We start from the raw sequence: 23,132 nt of genomic DNA, 5'->3' as shown, positions 1-23,132 counted from the left end.
GGAAACCAAAAAGTTACAAGTGTGAATCTTCTCAATGAGTTTCATCCTCCTGTGGTTAGCAACATATTTGTGCAAAGATGCCTGCACAAACATGATGTGAATCCCCTCAGTGATTTTGATCATATTTAAGCGAACGTGAAAAGGTCCATGCAAATATGTTGTGAATCTTCATGCCGATTTTAACCATATTCAAAGGTTTGTAAAAATAGTTGTATCAACATGATGAGGTCTGCACAAATATGTTACAAATCTCCTACGTGATTTTAATTATATTTGGAGGTTGGCAACATATTTGTGTGAATGTCAGGAGGTCTGTGCAGGTATTTGTGAATCTTTTCAATAATTTTAATCATATTTGAAGGTTGGAAAAATATTTGTGCAAATCTCATATGTTATTTTAACCATATTCAAAGGTTGGCAACATATTTGGAGGTCTGGACAAGTATATTCAGAGGTTTGCATCATATTTGTACAGGTATTTGTGAATCTCCTCGATGATTTTTAACCATATTTGGAGGTTTGTGATAAGGTATGCACAAATATGTTGGAAATCTCTTACGTAAATTTAATCATACTTGGAGGTTGGCAATATATTTGTAACTTATATTCATATATTGAGTGGTTGACAACATAAGGGCCCAGTAGGCTAGTGGTTCATTGGATTTATTTTGTAAGACTCAATGATCATATTTGGATCCAACAGAAAGCTCCCTAGAGTTCATGAATAGTAAAGCCAACACACCACTGCCCATTGAAAATGCTAAATATATTATTGATTTTGATCCATCTATCCCCATTCCTCCAGCGATTTACCGAACTTCCCAACGAGAATGATGAACACCCTCGCTGCGTTCAAGCATTTAACCACAATTTGCTGACTTAACCAAAAACAGAATCCTGAAAAGTAATTTTATTCCTTAAATTCCATAAACTCCATATCACTATTTGAAAAGCTATAAGTCAGAATTTGAGAACAAATTTGTTTTTAAAGTATTCTCCTTTCCCCATCAAATCAATTCCCTTTCCACGTCTAGAGACGAAACACACCATCTGCCAAGTAAACAAGTTACTCTTTTACATACGTAAAGAATAGATACTGATGTGTTTCATTTTCATTCCAGCACAGCGATGAGCCTTAGACTCTTCACGCAGGACAAGATGAAAAATGGCATTCAATTTTTAAAGAAAGGACACAACTAAATGTATCATTTTAGAGTTAACTAGAGTTAGGTGATTCAAAAGTAACTTAAGAAGTGATTCTTTTTTAAAATGTACACATTCGTTTTAAATATTTGAAAACTAAGGTGACTAAACATAAACTCACCATACATAACTTTTAAAGGGTAAAGCAGAGTTATATTAGCAATTTCTTAAAAGAGTAGGTTTTATCTTAAATATTTGAAAACTAGCAACTAAACATAAATTCTAGGGGTGTGTGTCAACCGGTCGGGTTTACCCAGACCCGACTCGGACCAAACTACCCTATAGGATCCGGGTATGGAGACAATTAAGAAGACCTGATCAAGACACGGGTCCGGACCTGAAGGTCCGATTAATACATGTACCCAGGTATAGTTTGTGAAATTTTATACCAGACCTGAGCCCGACCCAAGTTCCGATTAAGACCCACAAACTTTTAATGTAAAAATGATAAAAAAAATATTATTTTATCGAGTCTGGTTCATGTAGTTCTTATCGGGTCTGGGTATGGTTTCTCTTATAGTCGACCCGATTAGACCCAGTCCATATCTGATACCATACCCAAAAATCTGGTCCAAGTTTGGTTTTACTGGGTCTGAACCAAACCGGACCTGTTGACACCCCTAATAAATTCATAATACATTAACACCACAAGAAAATCGTGGATTAGCGATGGACGCTATCCATCGCTAATCCGTCGCTACACAGTTTAGCGATGGATAGCGTCCATCGCGAATTTTTGCTCGCTAATTAGCGAAAAACCTTATCTGTCGTTACTTTCGTCGCTAATTTGCGATAGATTAGCGACGGACATTATCCGTCGCTACATTTTAAAAACAAAACAAAAAAAAAAAACCATCGCTAAGTAGTGTGCTCTCCGGCGTCGCCGCCCTCTATGAACCGGCGTTTGCTTAGTTCATATTTTTTTTTCTTCTTCATTTTCGTGCATTCGCTTTACCTCTTCTTCGTTGTGGTTCCATTTCTAGGGTTTCATTTCGTACATTCGGGGGAAGGGGAAAGTGAGAGATGGCGCAGGAAGGAGGGGAGCACCAGAACGGGAGCGGAGCAGAGAACGATGGTGAATCCGCTGCAAAGTTCTCGACGCTCAGGCCGAAGCTCGTGGTTCAGGCGCCGAGGGCGGCCGATGTCGTCGCCTTCTACAATGCGGCTTTCGGTGCCGAGGAGGTTGAGCGCTCCAACCACCCCAAGAGGAAGGCCGATCACGAGCTCCCTCTCATCCTCTTCTCTCGCCTCTGACTCGGCGTCGTGGAGTTCTTCGTTGCTGACGAGATCGATGAGTCTGAAACCGGGTTAGTTTCTCTCTCTCTCTCTCTCTCTCTCTCTCTCTCTCTCTCTCTCTCTCTCTCTCTTTCTCTCTCTCTCTCTCTCTCGTTTCCTTGCTTGAGTATCCGAACTCGGTTTAAATCGAGCGAGGTCAGTTTAAATTTTGAATGGGGAGAGGGAAAATTTTGCACTCGGTTTAAATAAAAAATTAGTGACGAATTTAGCGAGAAAAAATTTTCGTCGCTAATTAATTTAGCGAGGAAAATTTTCCGTCGCTAATTAGCGACGGATTAGCGACAAAAAATTTTCCTCTCTAAATCCGTCGTTAAAATGTTTTCTTATATTGAGAATTAGCGACAAAAAATTGGCGTCGCTAATCCGTCGCTAAGTAGCGACGATTTAGCGATGAAAGTTTTTCATTGCTAATCCGTCGCTACTGAGCGACAGATTCATGAAGAAAGTTTTCTCTAGCTAATCTGTCGCAAACTTGCGATGAAAAAAATTCGTCGCAAATTTCCGTCGCTAATTAACAATTTTCTTGTAGTGTAAGCACATAAGCGGAAATTGCCCTTTTATAAGTATTGATGTTGAATGGATCCAGAAAAAAGTTTTTACAGTGAACGTTATCACCCACAAAAAATTGTCATTTTATAATTGTTTTTTCTCCCTTCTAATTCTCCTTCAGGGTCTCCTCCTTGCACGTGATGGTGACCTAAGAATTGAAATCTGGTACCAACGGGGGCTCCGGTTGTCTGGCAGTAGTAGTTAGTGCACGTCACATGTTGTTGGGACGTTGCAAGTTCGAAATCCTAATGGTATGGTTGTATAACTGGTAGGAGAGCTTTATCTGTCTAAAATTACTGAAATCTGGTAGAGAAAGGTCAAAACATTCAAATAAGAATGGGCTATTGACACCACCGAGAAGGTATCCCATGTGGTAAGCGGAGTCCTTTGTCAAGCTGAAGGTCCAGGATCGAATCCCTCTCCCACATGGGACACCTAACCCAAGCTTGCCCATAGTGGGAAATTGCTATCCAGCCTGATTCTCATATGAAAAAACACGAGTCCCACTTTGCCCTTTACCTTTCAAGTTCGTGAGAAAAGGGCGTATCTGGATTTTCATAGGAAAGTAGGTGAAACAAACGCCTTCTCAAACATGTCATTGGCAAATAAGACAACCAAGAGAAGGTTGACAGTTTAGGGAGGTGATAATCATGGAGTTTCACTTTGATGTACTCTTAATATTCTTTTTCCGCACATAGTGCAAAAGTTTTACCAACTGCAGGGCTGCCAATGTGGGGTCAGTGATATAGAGGTTTTTCCTCTTGACCTAGCAAAAAAAGAAAAAATGTATTTTTATCATTCATTTGCAACTTTGAGGATTTGACCCTCCATTTTGAAATACAGATTATGCAAAAAAAAGAAAGGCTGCATTTTTTTTTAATTTATAACCTGAAGAAACCGCACCCGGCATGAAGACCTGGTCGTGCTGGCTCAGCCTGAAATACCTATGGTTGTCGTGCCAGCAGAGTAAAACTCCGATGCTAGGACCCCTGCCCCGGAGCCTATGCTACGGGTGAATGGAACCTTGACTGACCGTCTAGCAGCCAAGGCCCCACCCCACTACGCCAACCACCCTTGGGGCACCTACTGGTCATATATATTTTGAAAATGGAAATACCATTCCTTGTAAATCAGTTATATATTTGCTAATGGTTGGTGTTAGGGGATCTCTTTTTATTACTAATCATATATAATAGTAAAAACCGTGCTTTTTAGGCATATATATATATATATATAAGGGTTCTGACTTCCCAACTACCGTCACTAAAACGACCTTTTTTTAATATTTATCAAGTAGAAACCCCAGTTTAGGTGGTGGGGTCCGAGAGAGATTGACACCATACAAAAATGACTTGAAATTAAATTATTCTGAACACATTAATTCAACATGGGCAAACCCCTAAATATCATGTCCAACAAAAGAAAGATGTAAGCTGGATGATCAGTGGGCTAGTTAACGAGCTGAACATACTGAATAGAGGGTGTTCAAGCTCAGCTCATGAGTTGAGCTCAAGTTCTTTGCAAGTCCGAATTAAACGTGCCATGTTTGAGCTAGCTTGTTTACAAAAAAAAAAACATTTTGTAAAATTGAGATGATAAAATTTTGGCCACTAAACCTCATTTACAAAATAAATGCATTGTTTTAATGCCCTAAGCAATAAGATTTTAAGTTTAAACTTATTGTTTGCAAGCCAAACACTTCAACCACATACACTCTACCATATAAAATATATGTAAAATATATTTATAACCAGCTAATGAGCTTATACGAGTCCAGATGAGCCAAGCCAAATGTCCATTGTTGGTGTTGGGATTGCTGAACCTATTTTACAAGTTTGAACGAACTCTTTACTAGCCGAACACAAGTCAAGCCACTAGTAGCTCATGTCGTTTCCCAGCCCTAATGATCATTCCCCTACTTTCATGATTTTTATTTTTTAGACAGAGAAATTAAGCTGGGGTTAGACAGACCCCTACCAGTTATACAACCATATACCTTCGGGTTTTGAACATGCAACATCCCAACACAAGGTGACGTACACTAACTGCTCCTGCCAGACAAGCAGATCCCCCATTGGTTACTTCCATGATTTCTTTTGTAGTGTACTAGCAGTTTGTTTTCTTTTTTTCTAAAAAATCTTGGTAATAGATAGCAATTTTTAGATTATTTTATTTTATTTTGGACCAAGAAGAGTATAATAGTGGACAAAGCATCACTGAGAGCGCAAGATGATCAGGAGATTCATTCTAGTGACACCGATGCAATGCAGGAAGAGAACCTACCTAATTATTATAATTCAAAAGACTAAAATTTGATAGCATTTAATTTAACAAGAAATTACATCTAGGGTTTAAAAATAGGAAATAACAATAAAAAATTCAAACAAAAAAGTATCATAAAAGTCCAAACATGTCTATTCGTCCCATCCTTGCCACCCATTCAATTAATGAACAGAATCATATTAAAAAGAGACAACTTGTTGGTTAAATCAAAGATCTTGGATCATTCATCCTGCATGACAGCTGAGTTCTCCAGACTTCAATAATATCTACAGAGTTTGCAGCTGTATTAAAACCCCACATGTAGATTTTGTGTCCTACTTCCATATTGCACCATTCTGTCTAGATATTGGAGGAAGAAAACCAATCAATGCTGGATGTATTGACTTTAACTTTGATCCCATTGAATTTATGTACTGTGGTTACCTTGATGATCATAGCATCTTGGGTATCCGGAATTACTTATCCAATCCGAGTCTGACATACTTTTTCAAATATGGATCCTTTAAATAAAATCCAAATGTTCAGATCGGATTTGGATCTGTTCAATTTGGATCACTTTTGGATTTGGATCGAACTCGAATCAGCATTTTAAATCAGTTTTGGAGTTGATCCGAATCAAAATCCAACACAAATGCATTTTTTTGCATGTCAATATATTGCTCCTTTCTATTTTTTCCAGATCCAGTATTACCACATGTATTTCAGATTCGGATTCAATCTAACCACCTCATACATGATTCGGATTCAGATCTGGATTTGGATCTACTTTTGCATTTTGGATTCTTTCCTGGCAGGATCCAACCAGTTTGCACCTATCGTTCTGCTCCCATTTGGTTAGGCTAAGGACATGCCATTTTTTCATATGTCCCCAGTAACATGCACGATGAGACATGTTGACACTAGGGGTGGCAATCGGGTCGGGTTGGCGGGTTGGCGTGTCAGCATACCTCAACCCAAACCCGACCCATTTATTAAACGGGTCAGCTGTGGCAAACAGGAACCCAACCCGTTTAATAAACGAGTAACCCGACACGACCCGCCAACCCATTTAATAAATGGGTTGGGTCGGGTAAACGGGTTTTCAGGTTCGCGGGTCAGATTGGCGGGTCAGGTTGGCGGTTGACGGATCGGGTTGGTAGGTAGGCAGGTTGGCGGGTCGGGTTGATGGGTCGGGTTGGCGGGTTGATGGGTCGGGCAGACGGGTTGGCGGGTTGACCCACCCGCCTAACCCGTTTATTAAACGGGTCAGCCGGGTTGGCGGGTTGGCATACCCCCAACCCGAACCCGACCTGTTTAATAAACGGGTTACGCGGGTCGACCCGTTTATTAAACGGGTTGGCTTAAGCCCAACCCGAACCCGCCTAAGAGGCGGGTTGGCGGGTCGTGTCAGAAATTGCCACCCCTAGTTGACACATACGTAATTCAAGGTCATTATGCTAAAATATATTTTATTTTTTTAATAATTGTTTCATATTAATTCAATAGAAATGTGTTTTTTATATTAAAAGATCAAAAATAGCTTTTCATTGATTAAAAATAAAAAATCCAAGCCCTAATCCTATTTTCGAAAAAAAATCAAACTTGCTAGTCGAACCAGCTTGGGGATTGGATGCATTGTGCAAAGTTTGTTGGGGATCCGCACTGTATTAGATTTATTGTTAGTTGGATCTCAGCAAGACTTCCCAGCACTCTCTGAAAATTGAATTCATTGTTCAAACTACCAACTGCCAACCAATCTTGAAGGAAGGTTTTTAAGTATGGGTAACCTGTTAAATGGGCATGAGCCACTTGTGAGGGAGATCATCTTTTCAGTCCATGAAAGCATGAGCGGTATGGCACAAGGAAGGTTTTTAAGTATGGGTAACCTGTTAAATGGCGCAAAACCTGACACGACCCGCCAATCCGCCTCTTAGGCGAGTTCGGGTTGGGCTTAAGCCAACCCGTTTAATAAGCGGGTCGACCCGCCCAACCCGCCTAACCCGTTTATTAAACGGGTCGGGTTCGGGTTGGGGGTATGCCAACCCAACTGACCCGTTTAATAAACGGGTTAGGCGGGCGGGTCAACCCGCCAACCCGCTTTCCCGACCCAACCCATTTATTAAACTGGTTGGCGGGTCATGTCGGGTTACCCGTTTATTAAATGGGTCGGGTTAGTGTTTGCCACAGCCGACCCTTTTAATAAAGGGTTCGGGTTGAGGTATGCTGACCCGCCAACCCGACCCAATTGCCACCCGTAGGCACAACTCTTCCTAGTGACCCTCAAACGGATATAGAAACGCACCGTATGCATGTTTGTGGAACATCTAATGATCTTCAAGTGGCATTATCTGTCACCTCTTGTGATTGACTTAATTATTTCAGATGAAATAATTTTCCTTTGTGAGTTTACCTGTCAGTCCAATGACATCTCATCTTTGTTTGCATTGTTGCTTGTGTGACGTTCTTTCCTGTACACCATTATTGTAATCATTATTTGTAGGGATGCAAATGATTCGGATCCTGAACAGCTAAATACAGGGTGATTCGGATCGGAATAGGATCCGTAACAAGCCTAATTTGCAAAATCTCTATCCTGGATTTGACCCATTTGCGTCCCCAATATTTTGAATAGGAGGAAATAGGGATGGCAGTGGACCGGGCCAGGGGACAAGGTCTCCATCCCTGCCCCGTTTCAAAATCTGAACCTTCATCCCTGCCTCCATCCCCGCATAGGGATGGATTTCAACCTCCACCCCCGCCTCCATCCCCGTTTCATGTCCTCCATCCCCGGTCCAAACGGGGGTGAGGCGGGGCGGGGCCCCGTTTTCCCTTAGTCTATAGTCATCCCTTAAAGGATTGGAGACAGGGCGGGGCGGGGATTGGGACGGGGTGGGGAAAAGCTTAAGTCCATCCCCGCCTCCATCCCCACACGGGGATAGATTTTAACCTTCATCCCCATTTCATGACCTTCATCTCCGGTCCAAACGAGGCGAGGCGGGGAGGAGCCCCGTTGTCCCCCGGTCCACTGCCATCCCTAGGAGGAAATGCACCTCTATGCTTTGCAAGCCTTGACTTGGCATCCCAAATAGTTGAGAGGTGCCGGCAATTAGGACTGGTAAATGAGCAGGACGAACCAAAATGCAGGCCGTTCATGCTTGGCTCGTATAGGGAACTCAGGCCCGTCGTGATGAGCCTGAGCTGGCTCGTGCAAAAAAGTTTACATGTGAGAACAATGGTTTAAACAGTAAACCACCCTTTGCAATCCATATGCCCTAACCGTACTATGTGGGCTTTATGATATATTTTACACTTAAAATCATATATATATATATATATATATATATATATATATATATATATATATATATATATATATATATATATATATATATATATTACTTTATACACGAGCTGAGCCAAGCTGAATAGCCTCTGTCCATATGCTTGACTCGTTTATGATAAAGAAACTGTTCATGGCTCAGCTCACCGAATCCTGAACGAGCTTCATGTGAGCTGTAGTCAAAACAACCAGAGCCATGGTGGCTTGGTTTGCTTAGCAGACCTACGAGTAATTCATGAGTTACCTTTTGATTATAAATATAACCTGAACGGAAAATGATCGCACTGTATGGATAATTTGCCACCATTTTTTAAAACCTTACAATTTTTTATAATTTTTTATATTCTTCCGGTGTCCAAACTGGTAAATATCTAATATAGTTAGGACCCTTTTACCCTTCACAAATATATTTATTCAAAATCATAAAATATATGCAAAAAAGTAGGATATTGGTGATTCTAGTGGTTTCAATTTCAGTAAAAAATTGTAAATAAATTTATGCAAATTCGTGAGGTCCAGATAAAAAATGTGCAATTATGAATTTAAGTAGTAGTTTGCACCCCGATGGGCAGCGGTAAAATTCGCAGTTGTGAAGGGTAAAAAGGTCTTAACAATATTGAATATTTGTGAGTTTGGACAAAAGGAAAATTTTAGAAATTGTAAGATTTTTAGTGAATCATGTCAAATTATCTATACACTACCATCATTTTTCCTATTATTAGAGTTTGGCATCTATTTGTACCAAATCCCATGCTAGGACCCACACCCATTGTCCGTTTTAGAATAGACTAGCATCGGTATGTGTGTTGTTGGGGGATCCCTTGAGAATAATGAAACCTCCACAAGTAGACTAGCCTGTGATTTGATATTGGGAGGGATGGATTGTCTAACTTGGACAGAGTAGCTTGAGCAATCAATGGGATGAACTAAGATGAAGGATTCAGCTAAGAAACATTTGGAATAATGAGGTAGGGATGCAAATGGGTAGGATTCAGGATAGAGGTTTTGTAATTTTTGACTGTTCTGAATCTGATCCGGATCGGACTCTATGTATTTAACTGCTCTCGATATCCGATCAGTTTGCATCCCTAAAATGAGGTCAACAACTTTATGAAGAGGATGGTTGCACATTTAGTGTTGGTGTGGAAAGTATTTGAGCAATTCAATCGGTAACGTCAACAATGGTTAGTTTGCATCAGTGCTAGATGTTCATGTTATTGTTAGCAGAGAAGGTGCAACTCCTACATGCTCATGCTGAACGTCGTAGATCTGGAAGAAGATAAATGCATCCTTATTTCTTGAATCACTCTTGCAAGTTGTTATATCATTTCATCCATAGATACCTGACTAATTAGGTCGGCTTAAGGTGTTCAAGTTGAAGGATGTCAAGAGTTCGATGCCTGCAGTTGCGCATCCTTTGCCTTAAAGCCTAAGCAGCAAGCTCCTTGGTGAGCAAGGAGCACGGCTGACAGGTTTTAACTGCTTGGAGGTTGGTTACATATATGGACTCCCAAGGCTCCACCCAGAGCCCTACCTGTGTTTTATGTGGCCTGAGGCGGAGGGAAAAAATGGGCTCTCTATTAATAGTAGGAGTTCGGGGGCAGGGCCTTCGATTTTTTTTTAAAGAATCAAAATAACAATAAAATTTGCATTCACATTAAATAAATATAATATTCTAAATATTTGTATTATATTAAATAAAAATGTATAAAATATTTATATAAACTACCTAAACAATACTCGTCTGATTGTTTTAGAAGCAAAAATAGTTATCAAATCAGTTTAATCAAGTTGTTCAACATTAATTAACAGAGATTAACTAATACAAATATTTATATTATTTTTAGATTTAACTAGCAATAACATCAATTAACAGAAATTAACTAACAATAATTACTAATAATTAACTAACAAAAACTAACTGCTAACAAAAATTAGAAATCAGAAATTACAGTGAAACAAGAAAGTCAAGAGAATAAGACACAACCTGATAGTATCATCATTCAAATAACGATAAGATTTATATTTTTACTAAACAAATATGATATTCTAAATATTTATATTATATCAAATGGGGAGCTCGGGCCTTAAAAATGGGCCCCTAAAAATTTTTTGGGCCCAGGAGCCCAAGCCTCATTGGCTTCTTTACAGGTCCGGCTCTGGCTCCACCACCTAAACCAGGGTTTCCCCTCATAAATATCAAAAAAAAGATTGGTGAAGGTGTTCACATTATATGCAGCAGTGCTGGATGATCTAGCACCGCTGACAGCCACCCATCTTGGCATTTCTGGAGATGGGCATGGTCTCCATCTCAAGAAATATTGAGATGTGTGGCTGTCAGGGGCGGCAGTGGTGCATGCTGCATAAAAATTGCCCTATTGGTGAAGACGGGCGATACTACACAGTCGACGTGGATCTATGCCAAATCTGGATTCGTTTTGGATTTGTCGTTGTCTTACCAAACCCAAATTCGAAAATACAAAACAAGATCCAACCCAACTCTGTTTATACACTTCCATTCGATAAATAAGTAGGTCAAATGCACGTCATTTGACTTTGCCAATGCATTTAATTTGTAATATCCTACAAAATTTCTACAAACGTACGTGCCTTCAACTCTCATGTAAATTATGGAACCTCTAATAAAGTCATAGTGAAAAAAATATCAGTGACTTGTAAATTAATAACAATTTTATGGAAGCCAAATTAACAAGATGAAATTTATAATAAAATCATAATAAATTCAGTGGTTCCCCTGAAGATAAGGAAAACAGAAATTTATTCTTGGATACGGATTCTTAAAATAAGTTTGGAAAGTGCATTCAGATTAAATTTGAATTTACATATTCAGATTATTTTCTGATTTGGTATCTATGTTTGGAGTTTGGACTGTATGCAGTTTTTACTTGTAAAACCTTTGATTCCTGTTTGATTTTTACTGGATCTAGTATTACCATGTATATTTTGGGTCAGGATTGAATTGCACATCATTGGAGCTTATTCAGATTCAAACTCAGACAGACTTGGATCTTCTGCAGAAAGTTAATTTGGATCCAGATCTAGAAAAATCTGGCCGGTTTCATTTCTTTTGCTGTCATCAGGTTTTTACGATTATGTGTCCACTAAGTAGGGATGTCAATGGATCGGATTTTATCCAGTATCTGACCGAAACCAACTCCTTTTAGTGGATTCGGTTAACCAAACCCATATCCAATTATAATCAGATTCGGACATGACTTTCATCTTTGCTAACAAATCCGGTGGATATCTGAATTTGACTGATATCTTAATCTGATCACATGTAAAAAAATTATGTTCTTCACGAGCTTTTGTCCATGCTAATCTGAATCCAGATCAAAATCCCTTTATCCAATATCCGATCTGTCACTGGCCACATCGGGCCCGGATCCGAACTGTTTACAGCACCACCACTAAGGATTGTGGTCATCATTAAACCATAAGTTAGCAGGTTACAACGACTGAAGTTCGTTGGTCCTTTATTCAACCCCAACCACTGAGTGAGAGAGAGGAGTGCACGTCGTCCATACTGTTGGTCACGTAGGCAATTACTACCATTGTCAAAGTCACCCAATTCTCATCATCTGCTTCTCTTCTTTCTCTTTTACAGATATCATCATCATCTTCATCTGCTATTTAAGGTACAGCTTCCAACTGATCTTCAAAGAACCGAGAGAGAGAGAGAGATGGGTGGCCTTTCGGGAGTGCTAGTGCTGGGGCTGCTGTTGTTGGCAGCGAGCACTGGTGAGGTTGAAGCCGTGAGAAAGGTGGATCGCGAGCAGACGGTTACTGTTGGTGGGAAAGTGGTGTGCCAAGACTGCACCAAAGGATGGAACGAATGGGTCAAAGGCTCCCGACCCCTCAAAGGTATCCGTACATATTCATGAACCCTTCTCTAATTTTTCCCTTTTCTTTCCACAACCATGATTTGTTCATTCCTTTCTCAATACGAAATTTGTTTTTCCACAAGAGTACTTGATGAAAATGCTCTCTTGAATGTTTGGTAGCTTGAACTATACTGCTCTTTGAATGGTTTGCTTATCCCTGAACCAAAACTTGATTTCAATGTGAAAAACTGAATTTGTGATGTAAATCCCGGATCGGATTTATGAGAAAAAACTACCCAACTGCAAATTTATCTAAGAATATAGTAATATCTATAAAAAGCTAAAAATTAAAAGAAAATGCAAGAAATAACAGAAATTTGACTAAAAATTAGAAATCATCTCATAATTCGGCACTCTGATCTTCATTGTCTGCTCCTCTCCCAGATGACTCAGGTTTCCTCTCTGAATAAGCACCTAACTAAGAACGCAGATCCAAATACTACTAAACTACTTAGATCCAATATCCATTACAATAACCCAAAATAAGAAAATATCTCAACTAAAAGAATATGGATCTCAATGGTCCCATGAGCCATATGTGTACCTCGATGCGTGTTGCTTCTCTAATGCGTCACTTTGTCATTACCCTTCTCAAGATATGATGCACCACACATATACATGTTCATGATTAAAAACTCTACCACTGATACCAACATTTTTGTTTCTTCTTCTTGTCCACTTCTTGTTGTAATAAAGGTGTGAAGGTGGGTGTAACGTGCATGGGCGAGAGAAAGAAAGTGGTATACTACAACAGCGACGAGACAGATGAAGGAGGGCAGTTCGAGGTCCCGATAGCCGGCCCCAACAGCGGGTACGGTGGGAAGAAGTTGGACTTGAAGAAGTGCTCCGTGAGAATTCTGTCATCACCGGACCCCATCTGCAACGTCCCAACCAATTTTGGTGGTGGGAAGTCAGGTGCCCCACTGAGTAGGCCTACATCTGTTTATAGGGATAGCGTCAAGTATGTGGTCGGCCCTTTCTACTTCACCACTCTCATCTGCGAGCATTCCACATGATGGAACATGCAAGCTTGCCATTTTCTATATCTATGTTTCGTTTTCGTGCCATGTCAATTAAATACAAAGTTTCTCTCCTCCTCCTCCTCTTTGGATGATAAAAGCTCCAATGTAAGCTTGGTTTTTGGTTGTTATTTTTCATCTACACTGAAGATGAATGAAGGTGAAAAGTGTGCTGTTTATAGCAGATCAGCTATTTGTCTCTGTGTTTCATTTGCTCGTAGTCTGGAAATAATGAACGTGGTAGTTGCTTTTTTTAATAAGCATTGGTACTATGAATCACATCACACGTGTCTCAAATATTTCTGTGACTCCATCCTGTTTCATTTTCAAAGAAAGTCCTCTTTTCCTTGCGAAGGATCTCAAGAGGCCAGACGAAGCTAACAGGCATGTACAGAGAGAGGGTAATTGGTCAATTGTTCCTTTGTTTTTGGAGAACCAATCAGGTCCACATAGCTTTATGTCCAAGGCACCTTGGATGCAACTGAGTTCCCATGTCGTCATACGAGCAAGGGATACATACAAGAATCGCTTAAGCAAGCTCTGGATCTCGTCATACCCCATTTACGATCTCATTGATGCAAGTTTTTTTTAAATAAATCTTACCTTATATGATAGGAATCAAAGCCTTGGATTGTACTTTTTTGACAAAAAAATATGATCTTTTAAAATCAACAAATTTTGGTATTTACATATCCATTGATAGTGTTTAATCGCCAGAAAATCTTATGCTAGTGTCGGATTTTGACGATTCGTATTTCTTAAATGCACCATGTAGACAGGGTCAGATTTGATCGAAACAACCGTTCGTCAATGAGATCCCAAGACATGAAATGATGATAATTGATAGGGATGACATAACCGATTCAGCTGAATCGTTGGCCAAACAATACAGGGCCCATACTGATACTGATACTGACAACATTGCGTACAACACCAAAAACCTATTAAGAAAAATGATCCATGAGCCCCACAAGAATTTATGAGGCAGTTCAATTTCTAGATGAACTGCATGAATGGTGGAAAGTGGATACTGACATTAAGATATTGATGGGTTTTGGGTGTTGTTTATCTTGACTATAAACGGCGTCCAAGGTGCCTTGAACAGTTCATGATTCCTTGGACCTGATTCTTGCTCCCTTTTTGGTCTCGAGGTAAATAAGAAAACATGTTCAGCGATCAATTAATGGTCTAAAACATGGGTTAATGCGAAGTAGCCTCATCCTTAAGAACAGCATGAAAAGCAAGGCAACTTTGGATCTAAAAGTTGTTACAAGAAATGAAATTTGGTTACAAGGCCGCGTTTGCATAGCTGGCAGAACGCATGGAGTTTGTCCAAGAGAGCATCTTGTCCAGGTGTTTTATAAAGTGTTGCCCAGGATTCACTTTGTCCTGTCTTGGATGCCGCATGCCCTGCGCATCAAATGTGGGATAGTGCTCGAGGAGGGAGCTCAGTCGGTCCGGCACAGATGTTTTCCGCGTGTCAAACACACCCTATTATTAAGATGTACACTAACCAAAATGACCCTCTCTTTTTTTTTTAAAGCAGTAAAATAAATTGTATATGAATACGGCTCAAGTTCTAGGAAGAACAATCACAAAAGATTGGACGAGTCCAATAGACATCTATCCCTGGCCATTTTGGTTTGACCATCAGGAATACATTCGAGAGAATGTGCAGTCTCCAGCCAAGGTCTGGCCTGCCCTTCAAATATCCTGCAATTCCGCTCCTTCCAGACCATTTGCAGTGAATAGACAGCATCGCCAGACAAAGTGCCATTTGCAGTTTTTATTCGGCAACCCTGGACCCAATAGTAGGTCTCGTGCAATTGACTCCTCTCGTACTAGAATATGCAAATTCTGCCATGAAGTAGAAAAGATTGATTGAAAATAAGAACAGAATCATAGAAGATGTGGAGAAGATTCAGTCTGCAAACCACAAGCTATGTACGCTCACCATACAATCGCTCCTCCTTGCTAAATTTTCATGTGTTAGGACCCCATCCTTTGTGACCAACCATCCAAACATGCGTGATCACAGTGAAGGTCCGCATGCCCAAATCAAATCCCTTGGCAAGGGATCCAAACCCAATGCTAGGCAAAAAACAGGCAACTGAAAATTGTCCCCAAGTGGAATGAGACCAAACACACACCTGAGTCATTCGCCGAGGGCCCCAAACCAGTCCTGAATTTTGACCAAACACGACACCATAAAGTCCAAACCACTGAAGAAGAGCGAGAACGCCCATGCGGTGACCACTCCCAATGCAGAACCTGCAAAGAGTACTTACATCTAAAGTACCTACCTAGATCCCCCCTCATTCCTACTAATAGACCACCACCACTTTGAGATAAGTGTCTCATTTCTTAGAGAAAGCTTTGTGATACCCAGGCCGCCCCTATAAACCGGCATAGCTAGTAACATGTGGCCAACCAACCGATGCCATACTGCTATGATCACCTGTACCTCCCCACAGAAAATTCTGCATGATCCCAATAATATGCTTTTCAATCTTAGCAGGCAATTTAAAAACCGACATATAGTGGGAGGGGATGATGGCCAAGACTGATTTAATTAGAGTCACCCTACCAGCACGGGATATATAACGTCCACGCAAGAATTGCAGACGGGCCTTAACTCGCTCAATTACCGACGACTACAACTCTGCTCAAACCAACCGGTTATGCAGCAAACCAAGACAAGAGCAGTGTTGTGAGAGGTGTACGCCTCAGTACCTGAAGCCTACGCCTCAGAGGCAAAGCGTAAGCAAAAAGTATTGAGGCGCTGTAGTGAGGTGTTTGAGTCTTGAAGCGTACGCTTCACATGGGTGAAGCGTACGCCTCGCATCAAAGCACGCTTCGCATCTAAGGCATACGCATCATGTTACTCTTCCCTCTTCGGTGCGCGGTGGAGTACCTCGAGATGACGGAGGAGCACAACCACGGCAATCTCGCCGCCAAGACGGAGGCGTTCCTGAGCTAGACGCTGTCAAGACCCTGAGCTCGTGCGAGCGGCTCCTGCCAGAGGCCGAGGAGCTCGGCATCACCAGGCGGTGCATCGAAGCCATAGCGATTAAGGCCGCCACCAACCTGTCCCTTTTCGGATGGCCGGTGGCGGAGGGGGCATCCGACGATCTGGCGAGCCCCAACGACAATGTCCCTTGGAATGGGATCGAATCCGACCTCCGGCAACGAGGACCGATGAGGTCCGCTTGGTGGTTACCTCATTCTTATGTAATACAAACCTGCTCCGTTGAAACTGGTCGCCGACGCCGGAAAATTTTCCAATGAGGCAGGGGTTCTAGAAATGACGATCTCAGAAGTTTCAGAGAAAGTATTACTTGATAAGGTATCCTTCTGCTTCTCGATTTTCTTAGGAGATGAAGGCTCTTGAACTGTTATCGATTCCCCTCTGTTGGCCTGTGGTTCACGGACTCCACTAGCATTGGGGGCGTTAGACTGTGGTGGGACCTGTGTTTAAATATCCATCGCAGCAACCGAAGAAACTACAGTAGAGTCGTCTCCCTCTGTAGATTTGGAATCTTGAGGAGTTTTATCATTTTTCTCAAAATCATTTAGGACCGAAAAACAGTTGGTTCGATTCTCTCTGGGAACCTTTGCTTGAACAATTTTGAGTTTTTGATGCATCTTCACCTGGGTCCACTCATCCTGGGAGGCAGATTGAGGAGTCTCATCTGAATCAAATTTCTGAGCAGGACAGGTCATCGCTGAGTGGTTCATCGACCCACATTGAGAACTATCTTCTGTTCGTACACTATTTCTTGCTTTCATTGAGAATAGCTATCTCAATCTGTGGCTTAGCAACAAAGTTCGAGAGGGTTGTGTATGTTCGCCCCCGATGATTCACTGAATCCCACGTCTATGTTCGGGGCTTTGAATGAGCACCACGTATACAAGCACATGGGGCTCGTATTCCCGTGTATGTTGACATAACTTTGCATCGGACTCTGGTGTTGTTGCAAAGACTTAAGTACCCTTTATTGCTATTCTTCTCATAAAGTGATGGTTTGAGAAAATGACAAAAATGCCTTTCATTCAAAAAAGAAAAAACAAATAGTTCAAAAAAAAGACAAACATGTCCTCCATCCAGAAAGTCGAGGATGATGTTGACTCTTCAAAGTCTTCTTCTTTTTCTGTTCAAAAAAAGGACAAACATGTTTTCTTCTTCTTTCTCCGTAAAACACTGTAAAACCCTTTCTCTCTCTAGAGAAGAAATCAAGGGAAACAAAGAGTTCTTCCTGAAGAAGGCCATGAACATCAACCCTCTCACTCTCTCTCCCTTCTCTCTCTCTACTTCTGTGCACATCCAACAGACGATCCTACATTGCTGCATCGTCATCTTCTTCTTCTTCCTTCTTCGTAAAACACTGTAAAACCCTCTCTCTCTGTAGAGAAGAAATCAAGAGAGGTAAAGGGTTCCTCCTGGAGAAGGCCATGAACACCAACCCTCTCACTCTCTCTCCCTTCTCTCTCTACTTGTGTGCCTGATTTAGAGTTTTTGCCCTTACAGGAGGGGGGTCCGAGGGCTCCCCCCCGGCGCGGATCCCGCTGCGCAATCAGCGGGCGGGGGTCCAGGGGGGGCCGCCTCTGGCGGGGGGGGCTCGGGGGGCAGCGCCCTCCGCACCAAATTTTTTTTGGGCCTTTCCAACAACGATTTGTAGTATTATCGGGCTTTCCTACAGCAATTTGTAGTATTTTCGAGTCTCCAACGAAACGCTATAGTGATTTGTAGTGTCTTCCGCAAATCGCTATAGCGATTCGCAAATCGTATAGCGATTTGTAGTGTCTTTCGCAAATCGCTATAGCGATTTGTAGTGTCTTCCGCTATAGCGATTTGCGGAAGATACTACAAATCGCGGATTTGGAATATGACCTCCGGTTAGGGAGATATGACTCTGACAAGTTGGTCCTAATTTGCGGAAGACACTACAAATCGCTATAGCGATTTGCGTAAGACACTACAAATCGCTATAGCGATTTGCGGAAGACACTACAAATCGCTATAGCGATTTGCGAATCGCTATAGCGATTTGCGGAAGACACTACAAATCGCTATAGCGTTTCGTTGGAGACTCGAAAATACTACAAATTGCTGTAGGAAAGCCCGATAATACTACAAATCATTGTTGGGAAGGCCCAAAAAAAATTTGGTCCGGAGGGCGCTGCCCCCCGAGCCCCCCGCCAGAGGCGCCCCCCCCTAGACCCCCGCCCGCTGACCGCGCAGCGGAATCCGCGCCGGGGGGAGCCCCCGAACCCCCCTCCTGTAAGGGCAAAAACTCTAAATCAGGCACACAAGTAGAGAGAGAAGGGAGAGAGAGTGAGAGGGTTGGTGTTCATGGCCTTCTCCAGGAGGAACCCTTTACCTCTCTTGATTTCTTCTCTACAGAGAGAGAGGGTTTTACAGTGTTTTACGAAGAAGGAAGAAGAAGAAGATGACGATGCAGCAATGTAGGATCCTCTGTTGGATGTGCACAGAAGTAGAGAGAGAAGGGAGAGAGAGTGAGAGGGTTGATGTTCATGGCCTTCTCCAGGAAGAACTCTTTGTTTCCCTTGATTTCTTCTCTAGAGAGAGAAAGGGTTTTACAGTGTTTTACGGAGAAAGAAGAAGAAAACATGTTTGTCCTTTTTTTGAACAGAAAAAGAAGAAGACTTTGAAGAGTCAACATCATCCTCGACTTTCTGGATGGAGGACATGTTTGTCCTTTTTTTGAACTATTTGTTTTTTCTTTTTTGAATGAAAGGCATTTTTGTCATTTTCTCAAACCATCACTTTATGAGAAGAATAGCAATAAAGGGTACTTAAGTCTTTGCAACAACACCAGAGTCCGATGCAAAGTTATGTCAACATACACGGGAATACGAGCCCCATGTGCTTGTATACGTGGTGCTCATTCAAAGCCCCGAACACAGACGTGGGATTCAGTGAATCATCGGGGGGGAACATATAACCTGCTTTAACAAAGTTCAGTGGAACCGCCACGCAGATTTTGGCGAAGGCACATCTATCCATAGTGCGAGTGTAGGCATCGATGTCCCCTGAAATGGGAGGATACAAAAAAGATGAAATCATTAGCAAACTGTAGTAAAGTAAAATCAAACCCAAAAAAAAGATGTCAGATTGATAAAGCAAGCCAAGGCTAACTGCTTAGTGAAAAAGGGATGTCAATCCCTCTGCCACGGGTGCAGATCAGGTCATGCTGAACATGAGCGGTTTTGCTCATGCGGACATCGTGGCCGTCTGTTTGCATTTTGGATGAATGCCACGTGGTTTTGTTGACTTTTTTGCTTTTTAAAATGCAAATCCGATGGCCACGATGTATGAGCAAAAATGCTCATGTTCAGCATGACCTGATCCGCTTCCCTCTGCCACCGTATCAAAAAGAAGAGCAGAAAAAGGCCAGCTTGTCTGAGTCTCTGATGCAAGTCAAAAACCTGCTCTGATTGGACCAATTCCCTCACCCAATCGCACCTTTTGAGGCGAGCACAACACAGTCTTGTACTGAGCTCCCTCTGATGAAAGCTCTTTGCGAATTATTGATAACACTCAAGATGACTAGGGGTGGCAATCGGGTCCGGTTGGCGGGTCAGAATATATACCTCAACCCGAACACAACACGTTTATTAAACGGGTAACCCGACATGACACGGTTAACCCGTTTAATAAATGGGTCGGGTTGACACGACCCCATTACATGACACGGCAACCCGTTTATTAAACGGGTCGACCCGATAAGATAGACACGATTCGTGTAGTTCTTATTAGGTCAGAGTAGTTCTTATAAGCCTCTCTCTCTCTCTCTCTCTCTCTCTCTCTCTCTCTCTCTCTCTCTCTCTCTCTCTCTCTCTCTCCAGTAGCATTAAAATAAAACCCTAACAAACTCTTTAACCATCAATGACCAAACCCAACAATTAACCCATGACCATCGATCGATCATTCATCAGAGAAATCATCCTCATTGGCCGAATTAACTTCCTCATCATCACCATCATCGTCGTCTTCAAACACCATGTCTTCCTCATCATCGACGTCCTCCTCATCCTCTTTGGTGTCGAAGCTCCAACGGCCACTAGCGGTGAAAGTTTGAGGGCTGTCGGCGAAGAATTGTGGAGCAGCGGCGAGTATGAGGATGGTGTTGGGTGGTGGCAGATGCGAAGGGGCGGAGATGTGCCGAAGGAGGAGGTGGGGGATCAGGAAAAGAGGAGGAGGAGTCAACGATACCCTCCGCAGGATGATCGGAGAGAGCGCAGAGGCCGCAGTCTGCCACATCCTTTCTCTCTCTCTCTGGAAAGTACTCGGGGGTTTCCGAAGGGAGGAGCAGAAGTTTAAGGTTTTAGTGGGTTAATATATTATATAAGAGGGAATATTTTTTTTGGTCAAAATGGTGCATGATCTTTTCCATCAAAAACATTAGTGTCCTTAAACTTGTGACTTGGGTGGGTCGGACCCGGGGGTGTTAATTGGTCGGGTATAACCCTCTCGCCTAACCCGTTTATTAAACGGGTCAAACGATTAGCAGGTTGGCATACCCCTAACACGAACGGGACCCATTTAATAAACGGGTTAGGCGGGTCAACCCGTTTATGACATGAACCCGTTTAAGCCAAACCCGAACCTGCCTAAGAAGCGGGTTGGCGGCTCGTGTCAGGTTTTGCCACCCCTAAAGATGACCAACTGCATCCTAATTGCCAGTACCTTAGCATATGGTGCCCCTAGGACTGAAATGGGCTTGAATGATGAGATGTCAATAACGTTGACAGCCTTGGGCAATAAAATGATTTCTGAATGACTAAACACTTTGAGGAGTATTGAAAAAATTCAATGAACATGGAGCATAAATCCGATTTGACTACTTTCCGAAGAAATTCACTGGGTACCCGTCAATCCCAGGGATTTAAGCCTTGCTCCTGACTGTGTCATGGATCTTCTCAAGCCTAAAAGGGACTTCCAATGGCACCCTTTGCTCTGCTATAACGACAGCTGACAACCAAAACGACCCTCTTGATGGAGGTTTAGTTAAAAGAAGCAAGAAATCAACTCTCGGCATAAGAGACTATCAGGAGCAAAGAAAAACTTACTATTTTACATATTGTAAATCTAAGGATCTATCAAAAGAACATATCCCACATTTTTAGTACCTTAAAATCAAGGATTTCATAAAGTTAGAGAGATGTACATGTTGGGAGACTTGGGACTAGTGTGAGTGCGCACATACACACTTTTGTACCCAATCTAATTTGGATTTTTGGTTCTGCCTCTGCTTACAATTGATGTAAATCCGATTCCAGATTCTTGAAGAAACAACTAAGTTATACTATTTCCATAAATTATGCTACCAAAGCATAACTAAGGGAAAAAAATAAATAACTAATGCATAAAATTGAGGAAAATAAGTCATTTAATCTAGCAACTCTATGAGAAATCTCTATAAGGAGTTTTTATACGCAAACACAAGAAACCCTAAGTCTATTTTGGATCCATTTATATTAAAAAAAAAATCCAAATCTAAATAAAACTCAACTGAAAACCCTAAGCTAATATGGATCTAAATGGATCTCTTATAGACCCGGTTCTTGCATCATTATCTTCGAGTTAGAGAAGACTTGTCCTCAAGTTAAAATTCTGATTTTGCTTCTTCCAATCACGTTTAATTTTCAAGATGTAATGAACAGAAACAAGTCCTTGAAAATGTGGATCCACTACAAGTAGGGGTGGCAATCGGGTCAGGTTGGCGGGTCGTGTCGGCAGGTTGACGGGTCAGCATACCTTAGCACGAACCCTACCCGTTTATTAAATGGGTCAGTTGTGGCAAACACAAACCCGACCCATTTATTAAACAAGTAACCCGACACGACACGGGCGGGTTGGCGGGCAGGTTCGGGTAAATGGGCGGGTTGGAGGGTCGGGTTCGGGTAAACGGGTTGGCAGGCGATTGGTAAGGAGAGTGGTAAAGCCCGGGGGCAGCTCTATAAATTTGCCTCCTCTAATTATGGTTGGGAATCACTATCTGAATTGAATGGAACTGAAAAAGGCATCGTTACATAACTTACATTTGAAGTATTGATGAGTTCCCAGGCACGCTTTTTGATGGGCACTGTTCCTCGTGATGCGCTCTTGTCAGCTGAAAGAAAAAGGGCGGAAAAAGCAAAAGCAAAAACTAGGTGTCGTGCAACAGAATCCTCCTCTCACATGCTCGAAAGAAACAGCCTCCTCTCGCTGTATGATATTGATGGGATCATCGCCTTTCCCTGGACGACTAAAAGTTGAACCAGTGAGCGAAAGAATAAAGGAGACGATGGGATGACGATACCTTCGTCATCTTTCAAATGAGGAGGAGGGGTAGAGGAAGGGACGACCAGGAGGGATCGGGTGCCGCTGAGGCGGCTCTTCCGGGTGGGTGCGGTGGCCTGCGGGGTTCAGTTCGGGTGGGCATTGTAGTTGTGGCTGCTGACCCCTTACGTCCAGGAGCTCGGCATCCCGCACGCCTGGGTCAGCCTCGTCTGGCTATGTGGCCCCATCTCCGGCATGGTGATCCAACCCCT

The 23,132-nt window shown here is 42.1% G+C and overlaps 1 protein-coding gene across 1 annotated transcript; it reads left to right on the top strand.

The window, feature by feature from the left end:
- The first annotated feature begins 12,354 nt into the window (after nucleotides 1–12,354).
- On the top strand, nucleotides 12,355–13,571 carry LOC149839441 (Pollen Ole e 1 allergen and extensin family protein). The gene is made up of 2 exons (XM_090004869.1): nucleotides 12,355–12,535; nucleotides 13,252–13,571. Exons 1-2 carry the CDS (start codon nucleotides 12,355–12,357, stop codon nucleotides 13,569–13,571), a joined length of 501 nt encoding a protein of 166 aa, XP_089860995.1.
- Nucleotides 13,572–23,132: the final 9,561 nt, after the last annotated feature.

This window comes from Nuphar pumila, chromosome 4 (assembly GCF_984573655.1).
Source record: "Nuphar pumila chromosome 4, dmNupPumi1.hap1.1, whole genome shotgun sequence".
NCBI lineage: Eukaryota > Viridiplantae > Streptophyta > Magnoliopsida > Nymphaeales > Nymphaeaceae > Nuphar > Nuphar pumila.
Note: the sequence above shows the minus strand (reverse complement) of the source record. Positions and strands in the feature narration are given on the sequence as shown.